This window comes from Papio anubis, chromosome X, assembly GCF_008728515.1.
Source record: "Papio anubis isolate 15944 chromosome X, Panubis1.0, whole genome shotgun sequence".
Classification (NCBI taxonomy): domain Eukaryota; kingdom Metazoa; phylum Chordata; class Mammalia; order Primates; family Cercopithecidae; genus Papio; species Papio anubis.
Genome location: NC_044996.1, coordinates 104,881,063 through 104,907,928, shown reverse-complemented (window position 1 = coordinate 104,907,928; position 26,866 = coordinate 104,881,063). Strand labels below are relative to the sequence as shown.

The following is a 26,866-nucleotide window of genomic DNA, read 5'->3' as shown; positions in this document are numbered from 1 at the left end:
GTAGCTGGTGATTGGTGGCGAAAGCGGCAGCTGTCCCAGCGGACGCGACGAAGGGACGGGCCCCGGGAGTCTGGAAGAGTCCGAGCGCGTCGCCCCCTCACGCTGCGGTTGTCGCTCGTGTCCCGCCGGCTCGCTCCGTGTCGCCCTGCACTGCTGCGGCCGGCGCGGCACCATGGCTGTGTTTGTCGTGCTCCTGGCGTTGGTGGCGGGTGAGGAGCCGGGGGCGGGCAGGACGTGCCTGGGAAGGCCCTGCGCCGCGGGGCTTGGGGGTCCGGGGCGGCCGCGGGCGAGTGACTGCGAGGCAGGTGCCGCAGTGCGGTCCGTCAGCGGCGGCCTCGCCTCAGCCGCCTCCCTGTCAGCATCTTCTCCGGATCGGCGGTGGCGGCGCGGCCTCACGGGCCGCCGGGGCCGGGGCTGGGCTGCGTAGGGGACCCTTGAGCCGGCCTCCACCCTCCACTTTGAGGAAGGCGCGTCCGGCAGGCCTCTTCCGCCTGGAGAGGCCCTTCAGAGTACGGAGATACATTTCTCAATGAAGTGGGATTCATTGAGTCGCAGCCCGGTGCCGAAGAAGGGAAGGCAGACTTTTTAGCTGCCACGATGTTTTTGCATTTGTACGGTGTCTTCATTTCTAGTGGTTGTCATCAGTAATTGCTGAAATCTCCTCCCCTCCCCTCCCTTATGTATATTTCAGGATACAAAAGTTGAGATGGAGTCATTATTTTTATGTGATTATTTCTTAAGGCGAATACAAAGCACCTCTCAATGGTTTGTCACAGTTCCAAATTTTAAGGATTTGGAAACTAGGATGTGAGTCACATTTTTAGGGTCACATGTCAATACATGGTAGCTTTCTGAGTAGAACCTAGGTTCCTAAGCATTCAGCAAGAGGAGAAGAAATCAGCTAATACGTGGCCTCTTATTGCATATCATGTGGTAATGTATTTCATTTGACAGCAGTCCTTAGAAGTGGGTATCTTCTTCGTTTTGCAGGGTGATCAACCTAAATAAATTACCCAATGCTAAACAGGTAGTAGCAAAGCTGAATTTGATTTCAGATGAGGTGGTACCAGCGCATGGGCCTTTTCCATTATATATGTTGTGTTGCACAGGTAACGCTATTACTGTATGAGAATGTGGGAGTAATGGGGGCTGAGACTGGAGGCACACACAGTAGTGAACAAGAGGCCAAGTTGAGAACAGTTTGGAGGAATGGGTGCTCTGATCCTCAGTGTGTCAGTTTAAAACCTGTGGGAGGCCGGGCGCGGTGGCTCACGCCTGTAATCCCAGCACTTAGGGAGATTGAGGCAGGCGGATCACCTGAGGTCAGGAGTTTGAGACCAGCCTGGCCAACATGGCAAAACGCCATCTCTACTGCAAATACAAAAATTACCCGGGCGTGATGGGGCACGCCTGTAAATCCCAGCTACTCAGGAGGCTGAGGTACAGGAATCGCTTGAACCTGGGAGGCGGAGGTTGCAGTGAGCCGAGATCCCGCCACTGCACTCCAGCCTGAGCGACAGAGCCAGACTTTATCTCAAAAGCAAAAACAAACAAACAGACAAACAAACCAAAAACCTATGTGAGGTGTTGGGAGGTCCTGCTTTTGGAATGGCGATTTAATTCTGCACCAGTATGCTCTTGAAATCTGCAGATCTCCTCTGTCCCTAGAGGTGCGGGGGTTTTTGTGTGTTAATGATAGTTAGGTTGTATCCATGCCCCAAACATTTTCAAGTTTTTTGTTTCTTCTGTTTCTGGCTCCGGAAAGGTCATTCTGATCTACTGAGATATTTTGAGGGAATTAATTTTAATTCAGTTTTTGAAATTTTAAAAATATTCCCTTTGATCCTATGGTTTAACTGAACATCTATTGAGATTCCATGTTTTAATGTTTTGACTGATATTATTTTGATTCAGTGAGGTGTAGGGTTTTTTGTTTTGGGTCTGAGATAAAATAATTGCTTCTGCACACGGTTTGAACATGCTTTCCTTACTAGCATAGCCGAGTTCATACAGAACAAGAACCTGATCCTGTCAGCTTCTGAATTGCTCAGTCTTGTCAGATGAGGCTCAATTATTATTTTCCACAATGACTAAATGTGATGTAATGGAAAATATCTTTAAGAGCTCTGACTTCTATATTCCAGGCAGAAACAAAAATAGAAATCCTTTAAAACAGTGTTGCCAAACTAGACAGAGAACTAGGGACCTAGAGAGAGAGGAAGGGAACTAGGGTTTTGAATACCAAATCATGAGGAGTATTTGAAAAAATTCAGATATTTAGCCTGGAGAAGAATGGCCAAGGGTGAACACATGGAATTTGAAGTGATGTCATGTAGAAGAGAAGAGAGATAGGACCCATTTTATATTAATTGATTCCATCCGCCATTCATAGATGATCATAGCACAGTATAGTGGAGTTCCTAGAGGGAAGGACACTTATCCCAGATGGGGGAGGCTGAGAAAAATTTCCCATGGGAGGTGCCTCCCAGGGCTAATGTGTTGAAAAGTTGGGGTGGGAAGAAAAGGTATTTGAAACAGAACAGCATGTGTAAAAGCAGAGCGATGTGAGAGTAAAGGGGCAATTAGTTTGGTGGGGCTAAAATGTACAGCGATTAAGTTGGGGAGATCCCAGAAATAATGTTGATGAGGTTACTTGGGTGTTAATGCTTTGGGTTTTGCCTCAGAGTCTCTGGGCAGTGAGAGGAGGCATTTAAGCAGAAGGGTGAATGGTCAGATCTATATTTTGAAGCAGTTATGGGAAAATCTGGATTGGAGAGTGGCATGACAAGGGTCATAAGGCAACCAATTCTAGCACACCTGGTGAGGGCCTGAAGAGTGTGGCCTGGACATTGAGGGAAAGGATTTGTGAGATAAGAAAGAAAGATGAGAGTCAGTGGCTAATTAGCTGTGTTGCTGAGGAAGGATTTAAAGACAACTGATTCCAGCCACTGGTTGGAAGGTGGTATCATCCATCAAGATAGAGAATACAGGAGAAGCGTGTGGAAAGATGGTGAATTGGGTGTTTTTGGTGTTTGTAGCCTTAGGAGTAGTTGGGCTCAGCCTCGGAGAGATGTAGAATAGGAAAATAATAAAAGTCAAGAATGGAGCCCTCAGATCTCCAAAGTGGAATATGCTAGGTGATCCATTTGGATGCCAGAAGAATGTACTAGAACTTCCATTTATATCTTTTTTGTTTTTGTTTTTGAGACAGAGTCTCACTCTGTCGCCCAGGCTGGAGTGCACTGGTGTGATCACAGCTCACTGCAGCCTCGACTACCCAGGCTCAAGCGATTCTCCCACCTCAGCCTCCCTAGTAGCTGGGACCGCAGGTGCATGCCACTATACCCAGCTAATTTTTTGTTTGTTTTTGTAGCGATGAGGTCTTGAACTCCTGGGCCCAAGTGATCCCCCTCCTCAGCCTCCCAAAGTGCTGGAATTACATGCAGGTGTGAGCCATCGCACCTGGCCTCTATCTATCTATCTGTCTATCTAGCGATCATTTTTTTTTTTTTTCTTTTTTGAGACAGTCTTGCTCTGTCACCCAGACTGAAGTGCAGTGGCACAATCTCGGCTCACTACAACCTCCGCCTCCTGGGTTCAAGTGATTCTTGTCCCTCAGCCTCCCAAGTAGCTGGGACTACTCTTGTTGCCCAGGCTGGAGTGCAATGGCACGATCTTGGCTCACCTCAAGCTCCACCTCCTGGGTTCAAGTGATTCTCCTGCCTCAGTCTTCCAAGTAGCTGGGATTACAGCCATGCGCCACCACGCCTGGCTAATTTTGTATTTTTCTAGTAGAGACGGGGTTTCTCCATGTTGGTCAGGCTGGTCTTGAACTCTCAACCTCAGGTGATCTGCCTCCTGAGTAGCTGGGACTACAGGCATGCACCACCACATCCGGCTAACTTGTGTATTTTTTTTGGTACAGACGAGTTTCACTATGTTCGCCAGACTGGTCTCGAACTCCTGACCTCAAATGATCCACCCGCCTCAGCCTCCAAAAGTGCTGGGATTACAGGCATGAGCCACCACACCTGGCCTAATTTTTATATTTTCAGTAGAGATGGGGTTTCGCCATGATGGCCAGGCTGGTCTTGAACTCTTGACCTCAAGTGATCTGCCTGTCTCAGCCTCCCAAAGTGCTGGGATTACAGCTGTGAGCCATCATGCCTGGCCTATCTGTTTTTATCTTATCTCTTTTTAAGAGATAATGGTCAGGTATTTTGTAGACTGTCCCTCGATTTGGGTTTATCTGATGTTTTCTCATTATTAGATTGGGAAAAATATACACAGGTATCTCATCCTTTTTAAAATTTTTGGTTTTTTGTGCTTTGTAATATAGCACAAATCAAATACATAATCTATTACTATAGTAGAAGTGTATACTTTACATGGAGAGGATGAGAGGGACAGAGAGAAGAGAGAAAGGCTACTTTCCAATTTTGTGCTGATAGGGTTGAAATCTAAAAAGTTTGGCCGCCAGTGCTTTAAAGGACAGGAAGGGAAAGAAACAGAGGAGAAGCAGTCAAAGGGATTGCAAGGAAAACCAGGGGCTGTGGCTGCATGAAGACCAAAGCAGGGGCTTTTCAAGGACGGAGTTGGCAGTATCAAATGCTTTGGTAAGTTAGATAAAATTAAGGGATGGAAATTGCCTTTTGAGTTTGGGGAGTCGTTTCAGTGGCATGGTGGGCTTGGAAGGTGTGGGCGGCCAAGTGCGGTGGCTCACGTCTGTAATCCCAGCACTTTGGGAGGCCAAGGCAGGCGGGTTGTTTGAGGTCAGGAGTTTGAGACCAGTCTGGCCAACATAGTGAAACCCCGTCTCTACCAAAAAAATACACAAGTTAGCCACATGGGGTGATGCGTGCCCGTAGTCCCAGCCACTCAGGAGTCTGAGGCAGTAGAATCTCTTGAACCTGGGAGGTGGAGGTTGCGGTGAGCTGAGATCCTTACCACTGCGCTCCAACCTGGGTGACAGAGCAAGACCCTGTCTCAAAAAAAAAAAAAAATTAAAAGTTTTAAAAAATTGTGTGGGTTAAGTAGTAAATGTAAAATGAAGTCTAGAAGCAAACGGTGGTTTACGGCTCTTCCTGGATTCTTCCTCTGAAGGGGAGCAAGGCTGGTAGCTGGTGGAGACTGGTAGGACCAAAGGAGGTTTTTTATGGTTTTAGTTATAGAATGGGAGTGCCCTGAGTTTATTTTTATGCTGAAGTGAAAGGGCCAGTGGAGAGGGAGAAAATTGGTGGTTTGAGGTGTGACTTCATTCATTCATTAACTCAACAAGTACTTATTGAGCAGCAATGTGTCGGGCTCTCTTCTCAGCCCTGGGGATAGTGTGTGAACAAGACTGCACTGAAATCCCCGCCTTCATGGAGCTTGTATTCTATAGGACCATCTTTTGATGGCTGTTACCATATAGCCACCTAGCTCCTGATATGTTGTCTGTCCTAGAAGAGTGGCTTACTTAATAAACAGTGAAGGAGCGAAGGTCCCTGAGAAGGCTGAACACAGGATTGTCTTAGACTGGAGGAGGGACATCCCTGCCCTCATGTCTGGAGGGAGAGGAGATATAGATAGGGGCTTGTGCAGATACATTTGTGGTGGGGAGAGGAAGCAGGTAGCTCAAGAAATTCCTCTGTTTTCTCTGAAGCTGGAGATGAGGTTATCTGGTGAGACTGAGTCAGGGAGTGATAGCATAGGAAGTTGAAAGTTAGGAAGCCCATTTCAGTTCAGTACAAGGAAAAACTTTTCAAAGGATTAGAATGTTGGGAAAATGAAGCCAGTTGCCGGCAAATGTAGTTCGTATATTGAGGTGGTGTCCCCATCACTGGCAGTATTGAAATAGAGGAGGGGTGACTTTCTGCCAGGTATCCCTGAGACATGCTTATACTTACAATAAGCAGAAGTTTGGACAAATGACCTTTCTCTTTATAGGAGTCCCTGACTCTAGGTTTTCTAAAGCTCTGGGCTTCTAAAGGACTGTTGTACAAGCATGGAAGTTGAAACTACGAAGTTGGGGCAAAGTTATTTGGTATAGGTTTGCTGGAATTGAATGAGTAGGGCCATGTCTCAAAACAAGGGTATCTCCAAATCAAAATATGGTTTTTTAAATGTGTATGGTACCTGGGGCTGGGTGTGGTGGCTCACGCCTGTAATCCCAACACATAGGGAGGCCGAGGCAGGCTGATCACTTGAGGTCAGGAGTTTGAGACCAGCCTGGCTGATATGGTGAAACCCCGTCTCTACTAAAAATACAAAATTTAGCCAGGCATGGTGGCACACACCTGTAATTCCAGCTACTCGGGAGGCTGAGGCAGGAGAATTGCTTGAACCTGGGAGGCGGAGGTTGCAGTGAGCCAATATTGTGCCACTGCACTCCAGCCTTGGCAACACTGCGAGACTCTGTCTCAAAACAAACAAACAAACTAAATATGTGTATGGTTCTTGGGAAGCATAGGTCTCTTGGTTACTCATTTTTTTAGTGTTTGCAGTACTACTACTTTAGTGAACCAAGATATCGATCAGTTACAAAAGACCATTCCATTCTGCTAAATTTTTTTGGTCTATCTTCAGCTAGAGCAGTTTGGAAGTTCCTGTTCTGACGGCTGTGCTGGATTGAAATTTGTAACACTATGTATCAGCACCATCCTGAAACCTTTTATTTACTGTCAATACTGCAACACCAAAACATTTACTGTTGCTTCCAACTTTATTTCCATACCCTGTTAGTGGTACTTTCCTTAGGTCAAGAGAATAACACTGATGCTTTACTAAAGTCTAATTTTCCCATACTAGATGTGGCTGACATTTGTTCTAGACTTAGAGCTAATTTTTTTCATAGGAATGCAAAATTTAAAAATCAGCCAGACATGATGGCATGCACCTGTAGTCCTAGCTACTCAGAAGGCTGAGGCAGGAGGCTGAGGCAGGAAGATCACTTGGGCCCTGGAGTTTGAGGCTGCAGTGAGTCATGCAGACTCAAACTCAGCTTGGGCGACACAGTCAGACCCTGCCTCTAAAAAAAGAACTAGGTACAAATTTCATCCTTAAATGTAAACAACCAATTGTGTTCACTTTGGTTGCCCAAAGACTACAAAAAGCTCAGGGGCTCTGCCCTTAGGCCTGGCAGTGAAGCAGTTCCCAGGCAGAGTTTCTGTTTTCAGGGGTGCTCAGGATATGGAGAAAAGTTCCTTTCAGTGACTGAAATTAGCTACTTGTCCCCGTGTAAGCTAGACATCACTAGGTTAATAGATAATGGATGAAGAGGCCAAATACGTCATCCTTGGCTGTGGAGGGCTTATAAAATAGTCCCTTTCTCATCTTTATCTTTTAATCCCAAAACCTTAGACTAGTTGACTTTATCATTACAGAATACCTTTTCTTACCCTCTTGACATGTCAACTACAATTTCCTGGACTTTGTTTCTAAAGTCTGAAGTGTTTTTGTGTTTCTCCTTGTGACATGTATGCCCCATCCCCCCAACATTTGAGAGTCCTTATTTCACTAGGGTTGCCTGTGGGACATAGGGGAAGATGTTACCTATCCTAAGACATACTAACCTGCTAAAATCTTATAGTGAAATACTAGGAACTTTATGAATTTGTATTGTGTAGAGAGGATTGATGGTAGAAATAATTTAGAGATTTCAAGCTTTTCTTCCTTTTTAGTCTGTGCCTGGGCTTTGTTTTTTAAATTTTGGAGATATGCCACTGATTTCTAATTCCTGCCAAATTGCTACATGCCTCTATTAAGAGCCATCAGTAGAAAGGTGTCTATATCATTAGGAAACCCTGTTTTATAGTCGTACCTTTGTTGATCTCTTTTTGAGATTTTGTTTGTTTGTTTCTTGTTTTTATCAGGCAGTCCCTGAACCGGAATAGGTTCAGAGAGGCTCTGATAGTTGTACTTTTGTTCCAGCAGAATGTGTGGACTTAAATCCTTAGAGTGATACTTTGAAAAAGAATTTGTTATTGTTTAGGACTCAGCATTTTGACCAGTCATAATTTAATATGCTAAGTCAGTGAATGGGGAAACATGTATTATATTTAATAATTGTCAAGGTAAATGATTTATGGTGTTGATAATTCATTTACTAATCTGTTTTCTTTTCAGGTGTTTTGGGGAACGAGTTTAGTATATTAAGATCACCGGGGTCTGTTGTTTTCCGAAATGGAAATTGGCCTATACCAGGAGAGCGGATCCCAGACGTGGCTGCATTGTCCATGGGCTTCTCTGTGAAAGAAGTATGTATATATTTTTTTAAATGTTTGGAGCTGCTTCTAAGAACATTTTTACTGATTTCTGCTAATAGCCCAAGAAAGCATCAAACAAACGTAGGTACATTTGGTACAGATTACAAAAGTTAAAAAGCTCATCTGGACCAGGCGCAGTGGCTCACGCCTGTAATCCCGGCATTCTAGTAGGCCAAGGTGAGAGGATCAGTTGAACCCAGGAATTTGAGACCAGCCTGGGCAACATAGTGAGACTCCCATCTCAATTAAAAATAAATGAATTAATTTTTTAAAAGCCCATTTGAGTTGGGAAGATTTTGGATAAGTGCTTCAAGCTTGGCTTCTGAAACAAATCATTAGAAATCATTAACTATATAATTGTTTATTCATTGTAGTGAAATTCTTTATATATTAGAGAATGCATCTGTCCTACTGCTAATAGGATATCTACTTTGTTTTTTTTTTTTTTCTTTTAGAATAGGCGATAGATTCACTATGAATGATAAAATATATATGCATTATGCCTGAGGTTAGGAAAATAGTGTAGTCAGTAGCCATGGGGCAGCCAAGGACCTTGGTTTCCTAGAATGAAGCTGTGACCTGTTGTAGTAATTGGTTGCTTATGTGATTGTAGGGGGTGGGAGGGTCTAGATCCAGTCAGTATGAGAGATCAGAAGCTAAGGGCTCAGAAGAAAGGAAATGCAGCTTGCTCTGTGCTATCATCTCCTTCTCTTTGTAAGTCTGCTGCTTTTGATGTGGTCTCTAGATATATATCATCAGTCACTGAAAGGAACTTTTCTCCAAATCCTGAGCACCCTTGAAAACAGAAACTCTGCCTGGGAACTGCTTCACTGCCAGGCCTAAGGGCAGAGCCTCTGAGCTTTTTGTAGTCTTTGGGCAACCAAAGTGAACACGATTGGTTGTTTACATTTAAGGATGAAATTTGTACCTAGTTCTTTTTTTTAGAGACAGGGTCTGACTGTGTCGCCCAAGCTGAGTTTGAGTCTGCATGACTCACTGCAGCCTCAAACTCCAGGGCCCAAGTGATCTTCCTGCCTCAGCCTTCTGAGTAGCTAGGACTACAGGTGCATGCCATCATGCCTGGTTGATTTTTAAATTTTTCATAGAGACAGGGTCTCACTATGTTGTCCAGGCTAGTAGGTCTTTAACTCCTGGCCTCAAGCAATCCTTTCTGCCTCAGCCTTCTAAAGCGCTCGATTACAGGCACGAGCCACCACACCCAGCCTGTACCTAATTCTTTTCTTTGTTTTGTTTTGTTTGCAACAGGGTCCCGCTCTGTCACCCAAGCTAGAGTGCAGTGGCCTGATCTCGGCTCACTGCAACCTCCACCTCCTAGGTTCAAGAGATTCTCCCACCTCAGCCTCCCCAGTAGCTGGGACCACAGGTGCACAACACCATGCCCAGATCATTTTTATATTTTTTGTAGAGACAGGATTTTGCCATGTTGCCCAGGCTGGTCTTGAACTCCTGGGCACAAGGAATCTACCTGCTTCAGCCTCCCAAAGTGCTGAGATTATAGGCGTGAAGACCATACCCGACCATCTAGTTCTTTACAACCTTAAACTTGATTACAGATGGCTGTTAAAATAACTTTGAGAAAGAATTATTAGTAAACTAATGATAGTTACTTTTAGTAGGAATTGTTTTATTTATAAAGAGCTTAGTCTAAAGAAGATGTTTTAATGACCATCTTGCTATGTCGCTGTGAAAGATAAAAGTGATGCTGTATATAAGGGCAAAAAATGATGTGGGGGAAGAAAATTTCCGTGGCTACATGAAGAAAAGAATTATTTTGTGATCTGTTATTTGAAAGGTACCTATGTTTTGTTTACTTGCTTTTTTCCACAAAAGGTGTGAGATAACTTACTATTAGACTTTGTTTCAAATCTGTAGAATTTTAAGAAAATGAAGAGGGTAGAAATCAGCATTCTTAATTAGGAGATTGCAGCGACTGCCACAAATAAAATGTTTACTTTCCCTGTGAATTTTCCTTGTCAGTGTCATCCCAGAACCCCTTAACTCTGCTTTTTAGATGTTATTGGGGAGGTGGGTTCCTGAGTTGATAATTAAGCACCGTTTTGTGCTTTTCAATGTTTAGGACCTTTCTTGGCCAGGACTCGCAGTGGGTAACCTGTTTCATCGTCCTCGGGCTACTGTCATGGTGATGGTGAAGGGAGTGGACAAACTGGCTCTACCCCCAGGCAGTGTCATTTCGTACCCTTTGGAGAATGTGAGTATTTATTATAAAAATATTAAAGGGATGTGTTTTACATTTTCCCTTGTCAGCTGCCATTATGAATTGCATTCTAAACATACTTCTCTTATCTGTTTCTGATGCACGGTTTCTTTTGAAATTCTTTTACAAACACAATTTCTTTTTAAGAAAATTACATGATGATTGTAATTGATTGAGGCTTGGCTGTTCTCTGTGGATGAGAGTACTGTTTAAGATAAGAGATAGAGAAATTGCCCCACTCAGAATAGCCAGAGGCTCGAAAAAAAGAGCCACCAAAGGAGAAACCAGTTGGGGGTGTATCCTGCTGCCATTTTCTTGGCCATTGTCTTGTCATCTTCCCTGCAGGATTTTACCTCTTTTTGTGTGTAAGGACACTGGAGGCTGCTTGCTGGCTCACTTACTCCTTCACTGGCCATTCAGGCAATGTGGGTGACTGTGCTGATCTGAGAGGCCCTCCTTCCATTATAAGCATAGAGAAGTGCTTGAAAGAATGTCACAAAAACATTTTTACTAGCATAAGTAAATTTGAATGCAAGAGGGGGCGATATACACAGGTGTTACATATGGATAGAAAACTCAGAAGCCATAGTGGTGAGCAGGAGCTGATGCTGAAACTGTGTTTCCTGCAGAAATCCAGGGACTAGAAAATGCTGTCAACTTGTTCTTGAAAAGAGGACTGGTAAAACTAGTAAAGCTGGCTTGCTGCCCTTGGCTGTTGGACCCAAAGAGTCCCCTGAGATAAATTAGAATTAGAATTATAGGCTTATGCTGTGTAGAGTGGTTCTTTCCAAATTCACATGACCTGCCCCATAGGGACACCTCCACAGCCAAGGGCTCCTTTGGTCAAATATGGAAGATGAGTGGAATTTACAAAGCACCTGAAGGAAAAAAAATGCCACGAGAAACTAGGTGCAACAAACAGAATTCATCTCCTTAGAACTACAGAGAATAGGCCAATTTCCAAGAGACCTAAAAATACATACATTAAAATTGTGAAAAAAAAAAAAAGGGCCAGACATGGTGGCTCACACCTGTAATCCCAGCACTTTGGGAGGCCAAGATGGGAGGATTGCTTGAGGCCAGGAGTTCAAGACCAGCTTGGTCAACATAGCAAGACCCTATCTCTGGGGAGGGGAGAAGAAGAAAGAAAGAGAAAAAATTTGTGAAAAAAAGGAAGGAACAGAAACTATGAGGAAGTTATAAGATATTTTTGATATATGGTGCTTTAGTTGATACTTCAAAATATTTCATAATTTGTATTGTGATTCTTTAACCCATGAGTTATGTAGAAGTATTTTTTCCAAATGCATGAGTTTTAAAAACATAATTTCTAATTTTTAAATTTCTAAGTTCACTGCATTGTAATACTGTGGTCTATGTGATGCTGAAGTTTTGGGAATTTTTTTTTTTCAGACTTTCCTGTGGTCTAGTATAGATTATTTCCAAGCACACATGGCATACTTAGAAAAAATTACTATGCACTAATCCACAAGGCAAATCTCAACAAACAATAAAGAATCAGTATCATATAAACTACCTTCTCTGACCACAATGCAGTTAAATCTGAAAATAATAATAAAACAATATCTTAAAAGGGTATTTGGAGCCCGACACCATGCCTCATGCCTGTAATCCCAACACTTTGAGAGGCCGAGGCGGGTGAATCACTTGAGGCCAGGAATCCGAGACCAACCTGGCCAACATGGCTAAACCCTGTCTCTACTGAAAATACAAAAATTAGCCAGGCGTGGTGGCACACGTCTGTAGTCCCAGCTACTCGGTGGCTGAGGCACGAGAATTACTTGAACCCAGGAGGTGGAGGTTGCAGTGAGCTGGGATTGCGCCACTGCACTCCAGCCTGGGTGACAGAGCGAGACTCTATCTGAAAAAAAAAAAAGAAAAAGCTATTTGGATCAACATTTCTCCTTTCCCCATCCACCTGTCTTCCCCAGCCTCTTCTAACCATCATTCTGCTCTCTACTTCTATGAGTTCAACTTACAAGTGAGGTCATGTAGTATTTGTCCTTCTATGCCTGGCTTATTTCACTTAACATAATGTCCTCCAGGTTTATCCATGTTGCAAATGACAGTTTCCCCCACTTTAAAGGCTGTATAGTATTCCATTATGTTTATATACCACATTTTCTTCCGCCGAGACCAGCTGGGTTGGGGAGACCAGCGGCGCTAGAGGAATTAAAGACACACACACAGAAATATAGAGGTGTGAAGTGGGTAATCAGGGGTCTCACAGTCTTCAGAGCTGAGAGCCCCAAACAGAGATTTACCCACATATTTATTAACAGCAAACCAGTCATTAGTGTTGTTTCTATAGATATTAAATTAACTAAAAGTGTCCCTTATGGAAAATGAAGGATGGACAGAATTAAAGGAATAGGTTGGGCTAGTTAACTGCAGCAGGAACATGCCCTTAAGACACAGATCGCTCATGCTATTGTTTGTGGCTTAAGAATGGCTTTAAGCGGTTTTCCGCCCTGGGCGGGCCAGGTGTTCCTTGCCCTCATTCCTGTAAACCCACAACCTTCCAGCTTGGGCGTTAGGGCCATTATGAACATGTCACAGTGCTGCAGAGATTTTGTTTATAGCCAGTTTTGGGGCCAGTTTATGGCCAGATTTTGGGGGGCTTGTTCCCAACACACATTTTCTTCTTTCTGCTTTTTTCTTTTTTTTGAGACAGAATCTTGCTCTGTCGCTCAGGCTGGAGTGCAGTGGTGCGATATCATCTCACTGCAACTTCTGCCTCCTGAGTTCAAGGGATTCTGGTGCCTCAGCCTCCTGAGTAGCTGGGATTACAGGTGCATGCCACCACGTCTGGCTAATTTTTTGTATTTTTAGTAGAGATGAAGTTTCATCATGTTGGCCAGGCTGGTCTCAAACTCCTGAGTTCAGGTGATCCACCCACCTCAGCCTCCCAAAGTGCTGGAATTACAGGCATGAGCCACTGCATCCAGTTGCACATTTTCTTTTATCCATTCGTTTGATTATGGACACCGACGTTGCTTCCATCCATATCTTAGAAATTGTAAATAGTGCTGCAGTGAACATGGGAGTGCAGTTACCTCTTCAGCATACTGACTTCAATTGCTTTGGATATATATACCCAGAAGTGGGCTTGCTGGATCATGCTTTAGTGATCTGTTGCACAGAATGGTGACTATATTAAATAATAATGCGGTGTATATTTCAAAACTGCTAAAGGAGTAGATTTTAGATACTTTTACCACAAAAAAAGATAAGTATGTGAGGTGATGGATTTGTTCATTAGCCTGATTTAATCAGTCTACTTTGTAAACTTACGACAAAACATGACGTTGTACCCCATAAATATATACAGTTACTGTTTGTCAGTTAAAAATAAAATGAAAAGTATTTGGAAATAGTAACAAACAAAAGATACGACTCCTCAGATTTAAAGCATATGGAACATCCAGTAGGCAAAAGCCAGATCCACACCTGGATACAGTGAAATTGAAGAGTCATCAAGGAAATGGAAAGTCTTAAAAGCTATCAGGGAGAAAAAAGACACTGTCATTACAAAGGAATGAGAGTAGAAGGAAAGCAAGGAAAATGCAGTGATTGTGTAGTATGAGCTAAGTTGAGTATTATTTACATTGTCATAATAATAAAATGATATTGATCCAGTGAAAATTTTGATGTAACTGTTGGGAGAGTGGGGAGATAGAAACAGAAGTGGAGCGCATGGATGGCTCAGGGGGTGGGGCAGTGTGGTTGGTGATGTGAGAGAGCTAAAGCCTTGTTTTCTATAATGGGTAGTAAATAGACAAGGCCTGAAATTGAAAAATCAGGAGATTTAATTTAAGTGTCTTATTTAGAGATGGTAAAAACAAAAAAAGTCAACAAGAAAAGATAGTTGGAATAGATGTACTCCTAAATAATTCATGGGTTGAGGAGGAGATCACTGGAACTTTCTAAATTATTTGGAACTGAGTAACAATGAATGTACCATTTATTTACAAAATTGGGAGGTGCAGCTAACGTGGTAAGAAAAGAGAAGTTTATAGCCTTAAATTCATGTTTTAGACAATTTAGCTTGTCTAAGAATGGAAATTAATGAGCTAAAGAAAGCAGAAGAACTTCAGAGTAAATACACATAAAGTAGAAGGAAGGGAACAATACAGATCAAAAGGCAGATTATTTCACAGGGAGCATTTAAGTTGTTTATTATGTGATTTCTGTGAAAATCATTGCAGAAGATTTTCTTCAAAATAAATATATAAAAATCCAAAATGCCATTTTGAGATTTTTATTAGCATGTAATCCAAAAATAAAGATTTAACAACAGACTAGCCTCATTTTACATGAGAAGAAGCTGTGCTGTGCGAGGAGCTCATTTTATTGTTTGGCCCTGGTTGGCTGCTCAATACTTTTCCTAGCAGAAGATGGTAAATGAGAGAAAAGATTCAGGGGCAAACCCCACAAAACATAAAAATCAGAGTATCTTAGAATTCCATTTAACGTAGCTTCCATTTGATTAGCTAGCTGTTTTAGTTAGAATTTCAAGTCATACAGGTACAGAAATATGAGAAGAGATATGCATCTCCTTATAATACAGTGAGAGAAAACCATCATTCGTTATTATAAGCAACCAAGCTTTTTACTTTTTGAGCTTAGCTGCCTATATAATTATTTATTTTCCTTCATTGGTGTTCATCTGATTCATGAGCTGCTTCAATTTGATCTCTATGGACATGGTACCTAATCTTCAACTTTCCTGAACCAAGCGCCATTTCACTAAGTGAAGTGAGGCTGGAAAGTTTGCATGATTTACTCATGTATTCCCCTCACAGCCTGAGGAGGTAAACTGTATGATTGCTAAAGGAAAGCACCTCTAGCTGATTCAGGGCGGCTGCTAACAGTATGCTTTTGCAACTTTGAACTCTCTTCCCCCTCTTCACTTACTCATTAACTCATTTTAAGAGAATTTGGGGAAGAGTTAATAAGCATCTTGAGTAAGAGAAAAAAATTATTTCATTTCACAGAATCATAAAATTGATCACTTAATATTGATGTTGGGGCCGGGCGTGGTGGCTCATGCCTGTAATCCCAGCACTTTGAGAGGTCAAGGCAGGCAGATCACATGAGGCTAGGAGTTTGAGACTAGCCTGGCCAACTTGGTGAAACCCCATCTCTACTAAAAATACAAAAATTAGCCAGGTGTGGTGGTGCGTGCCTGTAATCCCAGCTACTCAGGAGGCTGAGGCAGGAGAATCACTTGTACCTGGGAGGCGGAGGCTGCAGTGAGCCGAGATCACACCACTGTACTCCAGCCTGGGCGACAGAGCAAGACTCTGTCTCAAAATAAATAAATAAATAAATAAAAAATAAGTAATGCTGGGATTTTATCAGTAAGACATAATCACATTGATTTCTGCCTGTACCACATTAGCGTTACTTTGCTACTTGTAAACATGAATCTTTAAGTAGTAAGGGAACTACTGAACGAAAGATCAACGTAAGAAATCTCCATTAAAACAAAAACATGACTGTATTCCTTGTTTTAATACAGTAATACTGGGAATGAAATAATTTTTTGAGGGGAAAAATAACTAATTTATTTTTTAAAATCATGTAGTGCAAAACAAATCTAATGGAAATAGAAGTCAGAATTTTCATTACCCTTGAGGGTAGAGGTAGTACTTCGAGGGCACTGATAGTGTTCTGTGTCGGTCTGGCTGTGCTACCTGAGTGCATGCATTTGTAAACATTTGTTGAGCTGTTACCCCAAGATTTGTATACTATATTATATGTATTTTGCACTTTAATAAAAAAATTGAAGAAAAAAAGTAGGTCTTATCACAATTGGTTATTTCAATCTAATAATATCAACATGTCCTAAGATAAAGGCTTCAAAAACCTTGTGACATACTTAACATGTTATCCAAGAGTCTTTAGGCTATCTGAAGACAAATGTTAAATCTCATTAAACATTTTTAAAATTTTGAAATGAAAGATGAATTCCATTTTTATTTCAATTAAATTCAATACTCAGATTCCTCTAACCTTCTCTTAAATGCAAGTTAAATACTTTATTGTGGGATACGCATTAATCGTGGCCCATTTAGTCAATATTGAAACCAAATGTCTTGCTACTTCAAATACATGAGTGATCACCAGAAAATGGTTTGTGCTAGATATAGTGTTGTGTCCATCAGGTTTAAGTTATTTTCCTCTGAGGCACATTGGGAGACACAGACTTGGCCTACCAGGGGGCTGTTTAATCTTCTGTGCCCTCAAAAGAGCTTGTTTGGAAATGATTTTGGGTTTCTAAATTTCCATAGAAAGTGCTGGAAAAAAGTTTAAGCCTTCTTTTTAAATACCATTCAGATGAATGATTTTTATTCCCACTTTGGTTCACATAATAATTGCGTTCTTACTCTTAAATTTCAGGCAGTTCCTTTTAGTCTTGACAGTGTTGCAAATTCCATTCACTCCTTATTTTCTGAGGAAACTCCTGTTGTTTTGCAGTTGGCTCCCAGTGAGGAAGTAAGTGATAATGTTTTTATTTAAGACATTTTTAAAAATAAGCTTTTATTATTTGGAAATTATGAAATGTATTTTATTATGAAAATTTAAAACTAATTTATGAACAATGTTGTCATACCTCTGTGTATTGGAACTAATCTGTAGAATGTGAGCAACTTAAAATTTTCTATTCTTCTTACAGAGAGTGTATATGGTAGGGAAGGCAAACTCAGTGTTTGAAGACCTTTCAGTCACCTTACGCCAGCTCCGTAATCGCCTATTTCAAGAAAACTCTGTTCTAAGTTCACTCCCCCTCAATTCTCTGAGTAGGAACAATGAAGTAAGTGCAGTTATTCAATGAATATATGAATATCATTAATTTCCCTCTTTTTAAAAAATAGAGACAGGGTCTTACTCTGTTGAGTCCAGGCGAACTCCTGGCCTCAAGCAGTCCTGTCTCGGCCTCCCAAAGTGCTGGGATCACAGGCATGAGCCACTGCGTCTGGCCCTCCCATTCCTTATACTACTTGAAATTTTGGAAATTTTGATATTTTAGAAAATGAAAAATTGTGCACATTTACTGCTGGGGTAGATTCTTCTTTAATGTAATTTTCTTATGACTCTCATGAATAAACTGATCCTTTTTTGTGAGGGGAGCTATGGTAAATAACATCACATTTTAGCACGAGGGTTGCCACCTATTAATTCAAACAAGCCAGAGGTCATAGATCTACTTGGTGACTGGTGGAGCTGTGTGGATCTGGTAACTTGGGAGCCATTGTTCACTGCTTCTGCTGATGTGCTGCCACATTTTTCTCATTCATTCTGGACATTGCAGTGGAGGGAGCCACCTCTGCTTTTGACTCCTGTCCTTCAGCTTCTCCATCTGCTCATGCGCCCTCTTAACCATGTGGCATGCCACTTTTGTGGTGGCCTCCCCTCTTTATTTGCTGTGGATGACCAGGGCCATCATCTTTTATTCTCTGATGTGGAAACTATTCAAGGGAAGTAAGCAAACTGGGCCAATGGTAGGATCTCATTGCAGAGTGCCAGGATATCCCGATGCTTTGAAGGAAAACCACTGGAGAACTTGAATGCTTTATCATGGTTTTGTCAAAAATATAGCTATTGAGTGGCGGTCACTGTACTAGGGAATGGCCATCACCTTTTTGTTAGGAAATAATGTTTTATGTGCATTTTCAATTGAAGCAAACATACCAAATGGAAGATAATTATATAAATTCAGTTATATCATCAACATTTGTAATATCCCATGCCTTACTTGATAAATGGCAAATAAAGATCTCTGGTGCACATTTAAAAGAATGCTCTTTTTTTTGGGCTCTCTGAAGGTTGACCTGCTCTTTCTTTCTGAACTGCAAGTGCTACATGATATTTCAAGCTTGGTAAGTAGGCTGCTCTAATTTTTCAGTTCCATTTATTTTGGTTTCTAGAGAATCCTTGAATGATAGTAAAAGCAGTTGAAAAGTTTGATTAAATATGCCTTAGATTTATGATCCCATGAAAATTGAAAACTTAGTGGCAGTATTGGGAATTTTGAATATATCCATGTTATAGTCAAATTATTTTGCATTTCTGCTTTTTAGGGAGAGACAGCATATCTTCCAAGAACACAAGCCTGGGTGTAAGAACACCCTGGCCATAGTCCTAACTTGGCTGTTGATTTCTTGTCAGACTTAATTCCTATCTATATCTTTGGGCCTAAAATAGAAATAATAGTTTGGACTAATAATGCTGTCAGTCAAGTCAAGAAGGGACAAAATCCGTCTGAAGGGTATTTTTTTGGTGAATGATTTTTTAAAAATCATCCTTGTTACTGAAATAGAAATTCTTACCTGTTTGTTGTCTTCTGAGGTTGTTTTCCAAACTTTTTCAACAGATGTTGGTTTGGGGAGTCTGGAAGTGTAGTGCATTCCTGGGATCAAACTGGTCCAGCCATCTGTTCTTTCATACCAAGGCCCATACCTGTGTTTTTAAAACTGAGGAATTTTGTTGAAAGCTTTTATTAAATATCCAAGGAGTCTTGTACTGCTCCTAAACATGAGATTCGTGTTGGATTTATCAGAAACGCTTATTCAAACCAGTTTCTTTTGCCACCATTTTAGACTATTTGCATGCTGTAGTACACTGGTATGGTTTAGTTTAGCCTAGTTTGGGCATAAAACTTTAACTGGCTGTGTTTGACATCTTTCATCTTACTTTATCCACTACCTTTTTTTGTTTGTTTGTTCTCCTAAGCTGTCTCGTCATAAGCATCTAGCCAAGGATCATTCTCCTGATTTGTATTCACTGGAGCTGGCAGGTTTGGATGAAATTGGGAAGCGTTACGGGGAAGACTCTGAACAATTCAGAGATGCTTCTAAGATCCTTGTTGACGCTTTGCAAAAGGTAAATATCAATGAGACATGAGAGGCTGGAGTATGACCATTTCACTTTTAGCCTCTTAATAGAAAAATCTGCTGTTTCAAACACTGTTGACTGAGCTCTTACTTGCCTTCTTTGGGGTTCCTCTAATTATATTGGCCAAGGATGGAGTAGGGTCAAAAATGTATATTGATATATTTCTTCCTAATGCTAGAAAGAACAGCATTAGGAAAAGTTATCTCACACAAAGCTTTACACAATTTTTGTGGTAAAATATATATAACATAAAATTACCATTTTAACCACTTTTAATTGTCCAGTTCAGTGTTATTAAGTACCAGTACATTCACATGTTGTACAACCATCACTATCTTTTATTTCTAGAACTTTTTCATCTTCCCCAACTGAAACTCTGTACCGCTTAAACACTATGAGATAACTGAAGTAGAACACCCAGCACAGTACCAGACACTTAGTAGATGCATAATAAATGCTAGTTCCCCTCTGCCCTTGAAGTTCTTCACCTGCATCCTTTCAGTGAGGCTTCATATTTTAATTTTTATAGATGTTTGTGATTAACCAGAGACCACTTAGGAAGATTTCTTCATTTCTGTTTCCAACTTTCCCTCCTCCAATTTATATGCTGACAAATTCAGTCTCTTAAAGTAATTTTATTCTGAACATTTGCATATATGTTAAAGCTCAACACTTTTCTGTATAGTTGAGCATAATCAAAACCTTTAATACTTGCTTATTTTAAGATGTAGTATATTTCATGAGCCAGGAGGTAAGTGTACATTGTTCTTGTAGCTACACAAAAGCTTTAAAAATCATTTTAATAAGTATGTGTTTGACTCATTGCATAAAATGATAAGTAGTGAGGTAATGCATATGTTAATTAGCCAATGTGTACTTAAACCATTTCACAATGTGTACATATTTCAAAACAATTTGATGTGATAAATATATATGATTTTAATTTGTTAATTAAAAATGAGAAAAGTACATATCTGAGATTCCCAATAACGTTAATAACTAACTTTCAGTTTGCAGATGACATGTACAATCTTTATGGTGGGAATGCAGTGGTAGAGTTAGTCACTGTCAAGTCATTTGACACCTCCCTTGTTAGGAAGACAAGGACTATCCTTGAGGCAAAACAAGCGGTGAGTATATTTTGAGATCCTGCTTTAAAACTGTAAAATTAACTTTTTATAAAAACAAAAACATACAAAGTCCTATATCACCTATGGGTGACATGAATGAGCAGTCAGTAAATCTGAAAAACAATTTCAGTTAAAACATAAGCTTCTTGTTCACATACATATGTGTGTTTTGCCAGTGATAATCAATTCTTTGGGGTTATAATCAGATAATGCAAGAATTTTAGGGATCAAAGTAAATCTGTCCAAGATTATAATTCAAATATCAGTACACACAAGGAGACATCAGAAGTTAATGTGGCGCCAGGTGCAGTGGCGCACACCTGTGATCGCAGCTCCTCAGGAGGCTGAGGTGGGAGGATTGCTTTAGCTTGGGAGGAGTTTGAGGCCAGTTTGAGCAAACATAGCAAGACCCTGTTTTGAAAAAAAAAAAAAGAAGTGAATGTGTGCAGGAGTGGTGTGGTGCCCACATCCTATGGGCTCTGCTTTTCTAGCAGGCACATTGTCTTTGTGGCATAGTCCCTTACTTGCTGAGATCCTCTGTGTATACCTCTTTATGATTTTGATTTACTTCAACAGTTTTTTGGGTATGGATCTTGCTTCGATTTTAAGCATTTAGAGGGTCAGGATTAAGCATTACCATGGTTGCTGGCCATGGTAAAACACATACCTGTGTGTGTGTATATGTATGTGCACATTTACATACATACATATATACTTACAGCTGCAGCAGAACCTAGGGAGGGTGATGAGAAAGAGTAGTGTAGATACTCCCTAACATCCTACGGTCGAGAACATTGCTTAGGGCTGGCTGCATCACTTGCAGCAGATAGATATCCAGTCAGTCACATACACCTCCACTTCAGAACCATTTGCAGCCCCCACCTTGCTCAGTTTTACTGACCTCAGTGTGGGACTTGGAGTCAGAAGGTTGAAGCCAGTGCCTGTTTGAGATAGTCTAGCGATTACTGGTTTGAGATTGTTTCTTTCTAAATTAAATTGGGGATGGAAGGACTCTGTTTCAGACAGCATGTCAGTCTAGACAACCACCCCAAATTTTCCACCATACAACATCTAGAAATGCTGGATAAAAATAAAGACCTTTTAAAAAGTACATAGTTTGGGCCGGGTGCGGTGGCTCACGCCTGTTATCCCAGCACTTTGGGAGGCTGAGGCGGGCAGAACACCTGAGGTCAGGAGTTCTAGACCAGCCTGGGCAACATGGTGAAACAAACCCTGCTGTCTCTACTAAAAATACAAAAATTAGCCGGTGTGCGGCGGCACCTGTAATCCCAGCTAGTTGGAAGACTGAGGCAGGAGACCGCCACCAGCAGGATGCGTGAGTCGAGATTGCACCACTGGGGACCCCAGCCTGGGAGACAAGAAGCGACCTGGCCCAAATTAAAAAAAAAAAAGAAAAAAGAAATTATAAAAATAAAAAAGTACGAGTTCAGCTCACAAGAAAGGAAATTCTCTTACAGAGCAATGGAAGAGGAGAAGGCTAGTAGCCTCCGCTTCAATCCCAGCATTTTGGGAGGCTGGAGGCGGCAGATCATGAGGTTAGGAGCCTGAGATCAGCCTGGTTAACATGGTGAAACCCCGCCTCTACTTAAAATACACAAATTAGCCGGGCGCAGGCGATACCAGTCCCAGTTACTTCTAGGGAGTCTGAGGATTAAATCACTGAACTCGGGAGGCTGAGGCCAAGTGGTTTCAGACTGTGCCACCGTACTCCAGCCTGGTGACAGGAGTGAGACCTCGTCTTCAAAAGAAGAGGAACTGAATGGTAAGCAGGCTGCCCCTAAGGATATTTGCAGGCCAGCTGGGTCACCAAGCAAGAGTCCTTTGGTGCCTTGTGTGTTGGGATGGGAATGGACACCTCCAGATAAAGCTGGGGACCCTGACCCTGAAAGAGCTGTGCCCCCAGTGAGAGGGCAGACTGGTACCCTTGCCCACAAGCAAAGGGGTAAGCAGAAAGGCACCTGGGCTCTGGGTGGTGAGCACATGTTAAGAGGGATGCCTCCCAGATAATTCCTTTTTTTTTGGAGATAGGATCTTACCTGTCACCTAGACTGGAGTGCAGTAGCACAATCTCAGCTTACCACAACCTCCACCTCCCAGGTCTGCGATTCTCCCGCTTCAGCCTCCCTAGTAGTTGGAATCACAGGCTGTACCACCATGCCTGGCTAATTTTTGTAATTTCTAGTAGAGATGGGGTTTCACCCATGTTGGCCAGGCTGTCTTGAACTCCTGGCCTCAAGTGATCTGTTCACCTCAGCTCCAAAGTGCTGGGATTACAGGTGTGTTACCTGCCCAGCCTATGAGATTTCTTTTTTTTTTTTTTTTTTTTTTTTTGAGACGGAGTCTCAGCCTGGCCCAGGCTGAGTGCAGGCTTGATCTCAGCTCACTGCAAGCTCCGGGCCTCCCCGGGTTTACTTTATTCTCCTGCCTCAGCCTCCAGTAGCTGGAACTACAGGCTCACCACCTCGGGCCTCGCTAGTTTTCTGTATTTTTAGTAGAGACGGGTTTCACCGTGTCGGCCAGGATGGTCTCTGACCTCCCTGACCTTGATCCGCCTGCCTCCCGGCCTCCCAAAGTGCTGGGATTACAGGCTTGGAGCCATCATACCGCGCCCAGCTGAGATTTCTTTTTAGGGTGATAGAAATGTTCTAGAATTAGATTGTGGCGATGACTATGAAACCACTAAAATTCCTTGACTTGTACACTTAAAATGGATAGGAAAAAGAACCTGTTTATCAAAAAAAAAAAAAAAAAAAAAAAAAGGAAAGAAACAAAGAGGTCTTCATGGGCATGAAATCCTTTAATGTTTGCCTCAGCTCTGAGCTCCCCGCAGGTAAATATGCATGTCTGTGTACCCATTCTCTCCTACAGTTGAAATCACTCTCTTCCATTAGTTTAAGGAGACAGTTGGGAGTTTAAGGAACATTTACTGAGTACTCACAACGTGCCAGGTGCTGGGGCTGTAGGGACAAATAGATCTCAGTTACATTTTCTTTTTCATTCTTACTGCCAGGCACCCTGCCCTCATTTCTCCCACCTCATTTGGCTGCTGCCTCCTAACTTGTCTGGACTCATCTGTCTCTCTCTGTCCCAGCTGGCTCCTCCCAAATCCATCCAACACATTGTTATCAAAGTTATCTTTTTTTCTTTTCTTTTTTTTGAGACAGGGTCTCGCCCTGTCCCAGGCCGGAGTGCAGTGGCACAATCATCGCTCATTGTAGCCTCAAACTCCTGGGCTCAGGTGATCCACCTGCCTCAGCCTCCTGAGTAGCCAGTTCTATAGGCTTGAGCCACCACACTCAGCTAATTTTTTATTTTAATGTTATCTTTTTAAGACAAACCTGATCATGTCACTCACTTTCTGCCTAAAGCTTGTCAGTGACTCCTTATTGCCCAGAGGCTCATGTCAGATTTTCTGTAGCTTCCCTGCTTCTAGCTTCATCTCCTGCTGTGTTCCTACTTTTAAAATTCTCTAGCCAGAATGAATATTTCCCAAACTGTGCCTTTGTCAGAATGAATTCAGTTTCCCAAACAATGTTTTTACACAGCTCTGTATTTTAAAAAAAGTGTTAAGTAGATCATACATACATAAGTATATAACATATTTAATACTAGTTATTTAAATAATAAAAATAATAACACTTTATAGCTCCATTTTCACATGGCTATAAAGAACTACCTGACACTTGGTAATTTATAAAGGAAAGAGGTTTACTTGACTCACAGTTCCACATGGCTGGGGAGGCCTCAGGAAACTTGCAATCATGGCAGAAGGGGAAGGGGAGGCAAGCACCTTTTTCACAAGGTGGCAAAAGAGAAAGTGCCACACTTTTAAACCATCAGATCTCGTGAGAACTCACTATCATGAGAACAGTATGGGAGAAACTGCCCCCATGATCCAATCACCTCCCACCAGGTCCCTCTCTCGACACATGGGGATTACAAATCAAGATGAGATTTGGGTGGGGACACAGAACCAAACCATATCAATAGCTTAAGAGAATGCTTGGTCCTTTGAAGCTCCCTATTTTCTCCCTCTACCCTCCCTCATCCAGAGGTAACTGCTGTCCTGGATATCATGTGAATCCCTTGCTTTTCTTTACAGATTGACTGCATATGTATTTGTCCTTAAACAGTGTTGTTTGGTTTTGCCTGTATTTGAATTTTATATAAATGGAATCATACTACATGTATTTTTCTGTGTTCTTTGTTCAGTATTCTTTTTAAGATTCACTCAGGCGGACAAATGTAGCTGTAGTTCAGTCATTTTACTGTTACATATTCTGCTGTAGGGATATGCCACAATTATCCATTCTGTTGATGACTTTTTTTTTGAGACAGAGTTTTGTTCTTGTTGCCCAGGCTGGAGTGCAATGGCACGGTCTTGGCTCACTGCAACCTCCACCTGCCGGGTTCAAGCAATTCTCCTGCCTCAGCCTCCTGAGTAGCTGGGATTACAGGCACCTGCCATGCCTGGCTAATTTCATATTTTTAGTAGAGACGGGTTTTCACCATGTTGGCCAGGCTGGTCTGGAACTCCTGACCTCAGGTGATCTGCCTGCCTTGGCCTCCCGAAGTACTGAGATTACAGGCGTGAGCCACTGTGCCCGGCCTTTTTGATGATATTCTTATACATGTCTCTTGGTACACATATAGAAATTTTCCCTAGCGTATGGACTTACTGGATCACAGGATATGCACACCTTCAACTTTATTAGGTATTGTCAAAATTTCCCAAGCATTTGGACTGGTTTATACTTCCACCATCAGTGCAAGTGTCTTGTCCACGAAGGCGCTCCTTCTTGCTTCCTCTTAGTATAAGTAGCTGTTATGCCACTTATGAAGAAATGTTTGTTAGACAAATGAATCACAGCCACTAGACTGGGATAATTTCCTATCTTAAAATTCTTCCCTCTTGATTTTTCTTTCTTTTCTATATTGTAGAAGAACCCAGCAAGTCCCTATAACCTTGCATATAAGTATAATTTTGAATATTCTGTGGTTTTCAACATGGTACTTTGGATAATGATCGCCTTGGCCTTGGCTGTGATTATCACCTCTTACAATATTTGGAACATGGATCCTGGATATGATAGCATCATTTATAGGATGACAAACCAGAAGATTCGAATGGATTGAACGTTCCCTGTGCCAGAATTAGAAAAGAGGGTTGGAAATTGGCTGTTTTGTTAAAATATGTCTTTTGGTGTGCTTTAAAGTAGATAGTATACTTTACACTTACAAAAAAAATCAAATTTTGTTCTCTATTTTGTGTGTGCCTGTGATGTTTTTCTAGAGTGAATTATAGTATTGATGTGAGTCCCACTGTGGTATAGATTCCATAATATGCTTGAATACTATGATATAGCTATTTAATAACATGATTTCATTATGTTTAATGAATTTGGAAATATGTACTGAAAGAAATGTAAAACATTTAAAATAGCTCATGTTATTATGGAAAAAAGTGCACTGAATTTATTAGATAAACTTATGAATGCTTAACTTCTTTACACAGCATAGGTGAAAATCATATTTGGGCTATTGTATACTATGAACGATTTGTAAATGTCTTAATTTGATGTAAATAACTCTGAAACGGGAAAAGGTTTTTAATTTAGAGTGGCCCTAAAATATGGATGTGCTTATATAATCACTTAGTTTTGGAACTGTATCTGAGTGACAGAGGACAGCTGTTTTTTAACCCTCTTCTGCAAGTTTGTTGACCTACATGGTCTAGTATGGATACTAAAAATACTACATTGATCTAAGAAGAAACTAGCCTTGTGGAGAATACAGATGCTTTTCATTATACACACAAAAATCCCCAAGGGGCATTTTGAGGCATGAATATAAAACATTTTTATTTCAGTAACTTTTCCCCCTATGTAAGTTACTGTAGTTTGTGGTACAACTTCATTCTATAGAATATTAAGTGGAAGTGGGTGAATTCTACTTTTTATGTTGGAGTGGACCAATGTCTATCAAGAGTGACAAATAAAGTTAATAATGATTCCAAATTTGTGTCATTGCAGTACTAAATCTATTTTATATCGTAAAAACCTAACAAAATAGGCTTTTCTTTCATCAGGATTGGCTGTTTTGTTGTACAGATGATTTCATGCTGTTTCTTTTACATTTGTTTATTCTCACTGCCTCTTGAGATTTAGTACTAATGTAAGGAAGGCATTTTAATTACCATTCTTGTTACTGAATTTATATAAAATATATGAGAAGTTCATACTTTATGTAGGAAAGGGTTACATTTTTCTATAGCTTTTTTTTTTTTTTTTTTTAATTAAAAACATTTTAGA

The 26,866-nt window shown here is 41.3% G+C and overlaps 1 protein-coding gene across 1 annotated transcript; it reads left to right on the top strand.

Moving 5' to 3' along the window:
* On the top strand, window positions 1–26,572 carry ATP6AP2 (ATPase H+ transporting accessory protein 2). The gene is made up of 9 exons (XM_003917588.2): window positions 1–209; window positions 8,107–8,237; window positions 10,345–10,476; window positions 16,909–17,004; window positions 17,186–17,323; window positions 18,336–18,389; window positions 19,243–19,392; window positions 20,415–20,534; window positions 25,497–26,572. The coding sequence occupies exons 1-9, from the start codon at window positions 173–175 to the stop codon at window positions 25,689–25,691; spliced, it is 1,053 nt and encodes a 350-aa protein (XP_003917637.1). The 5' UTR covers window positions 1–172; the 3' UTR covers window positions 25,692–26,572.
* The last annotated feature ends 294 nt before the right edge of the window (window positions 26,573–26,866 follow it).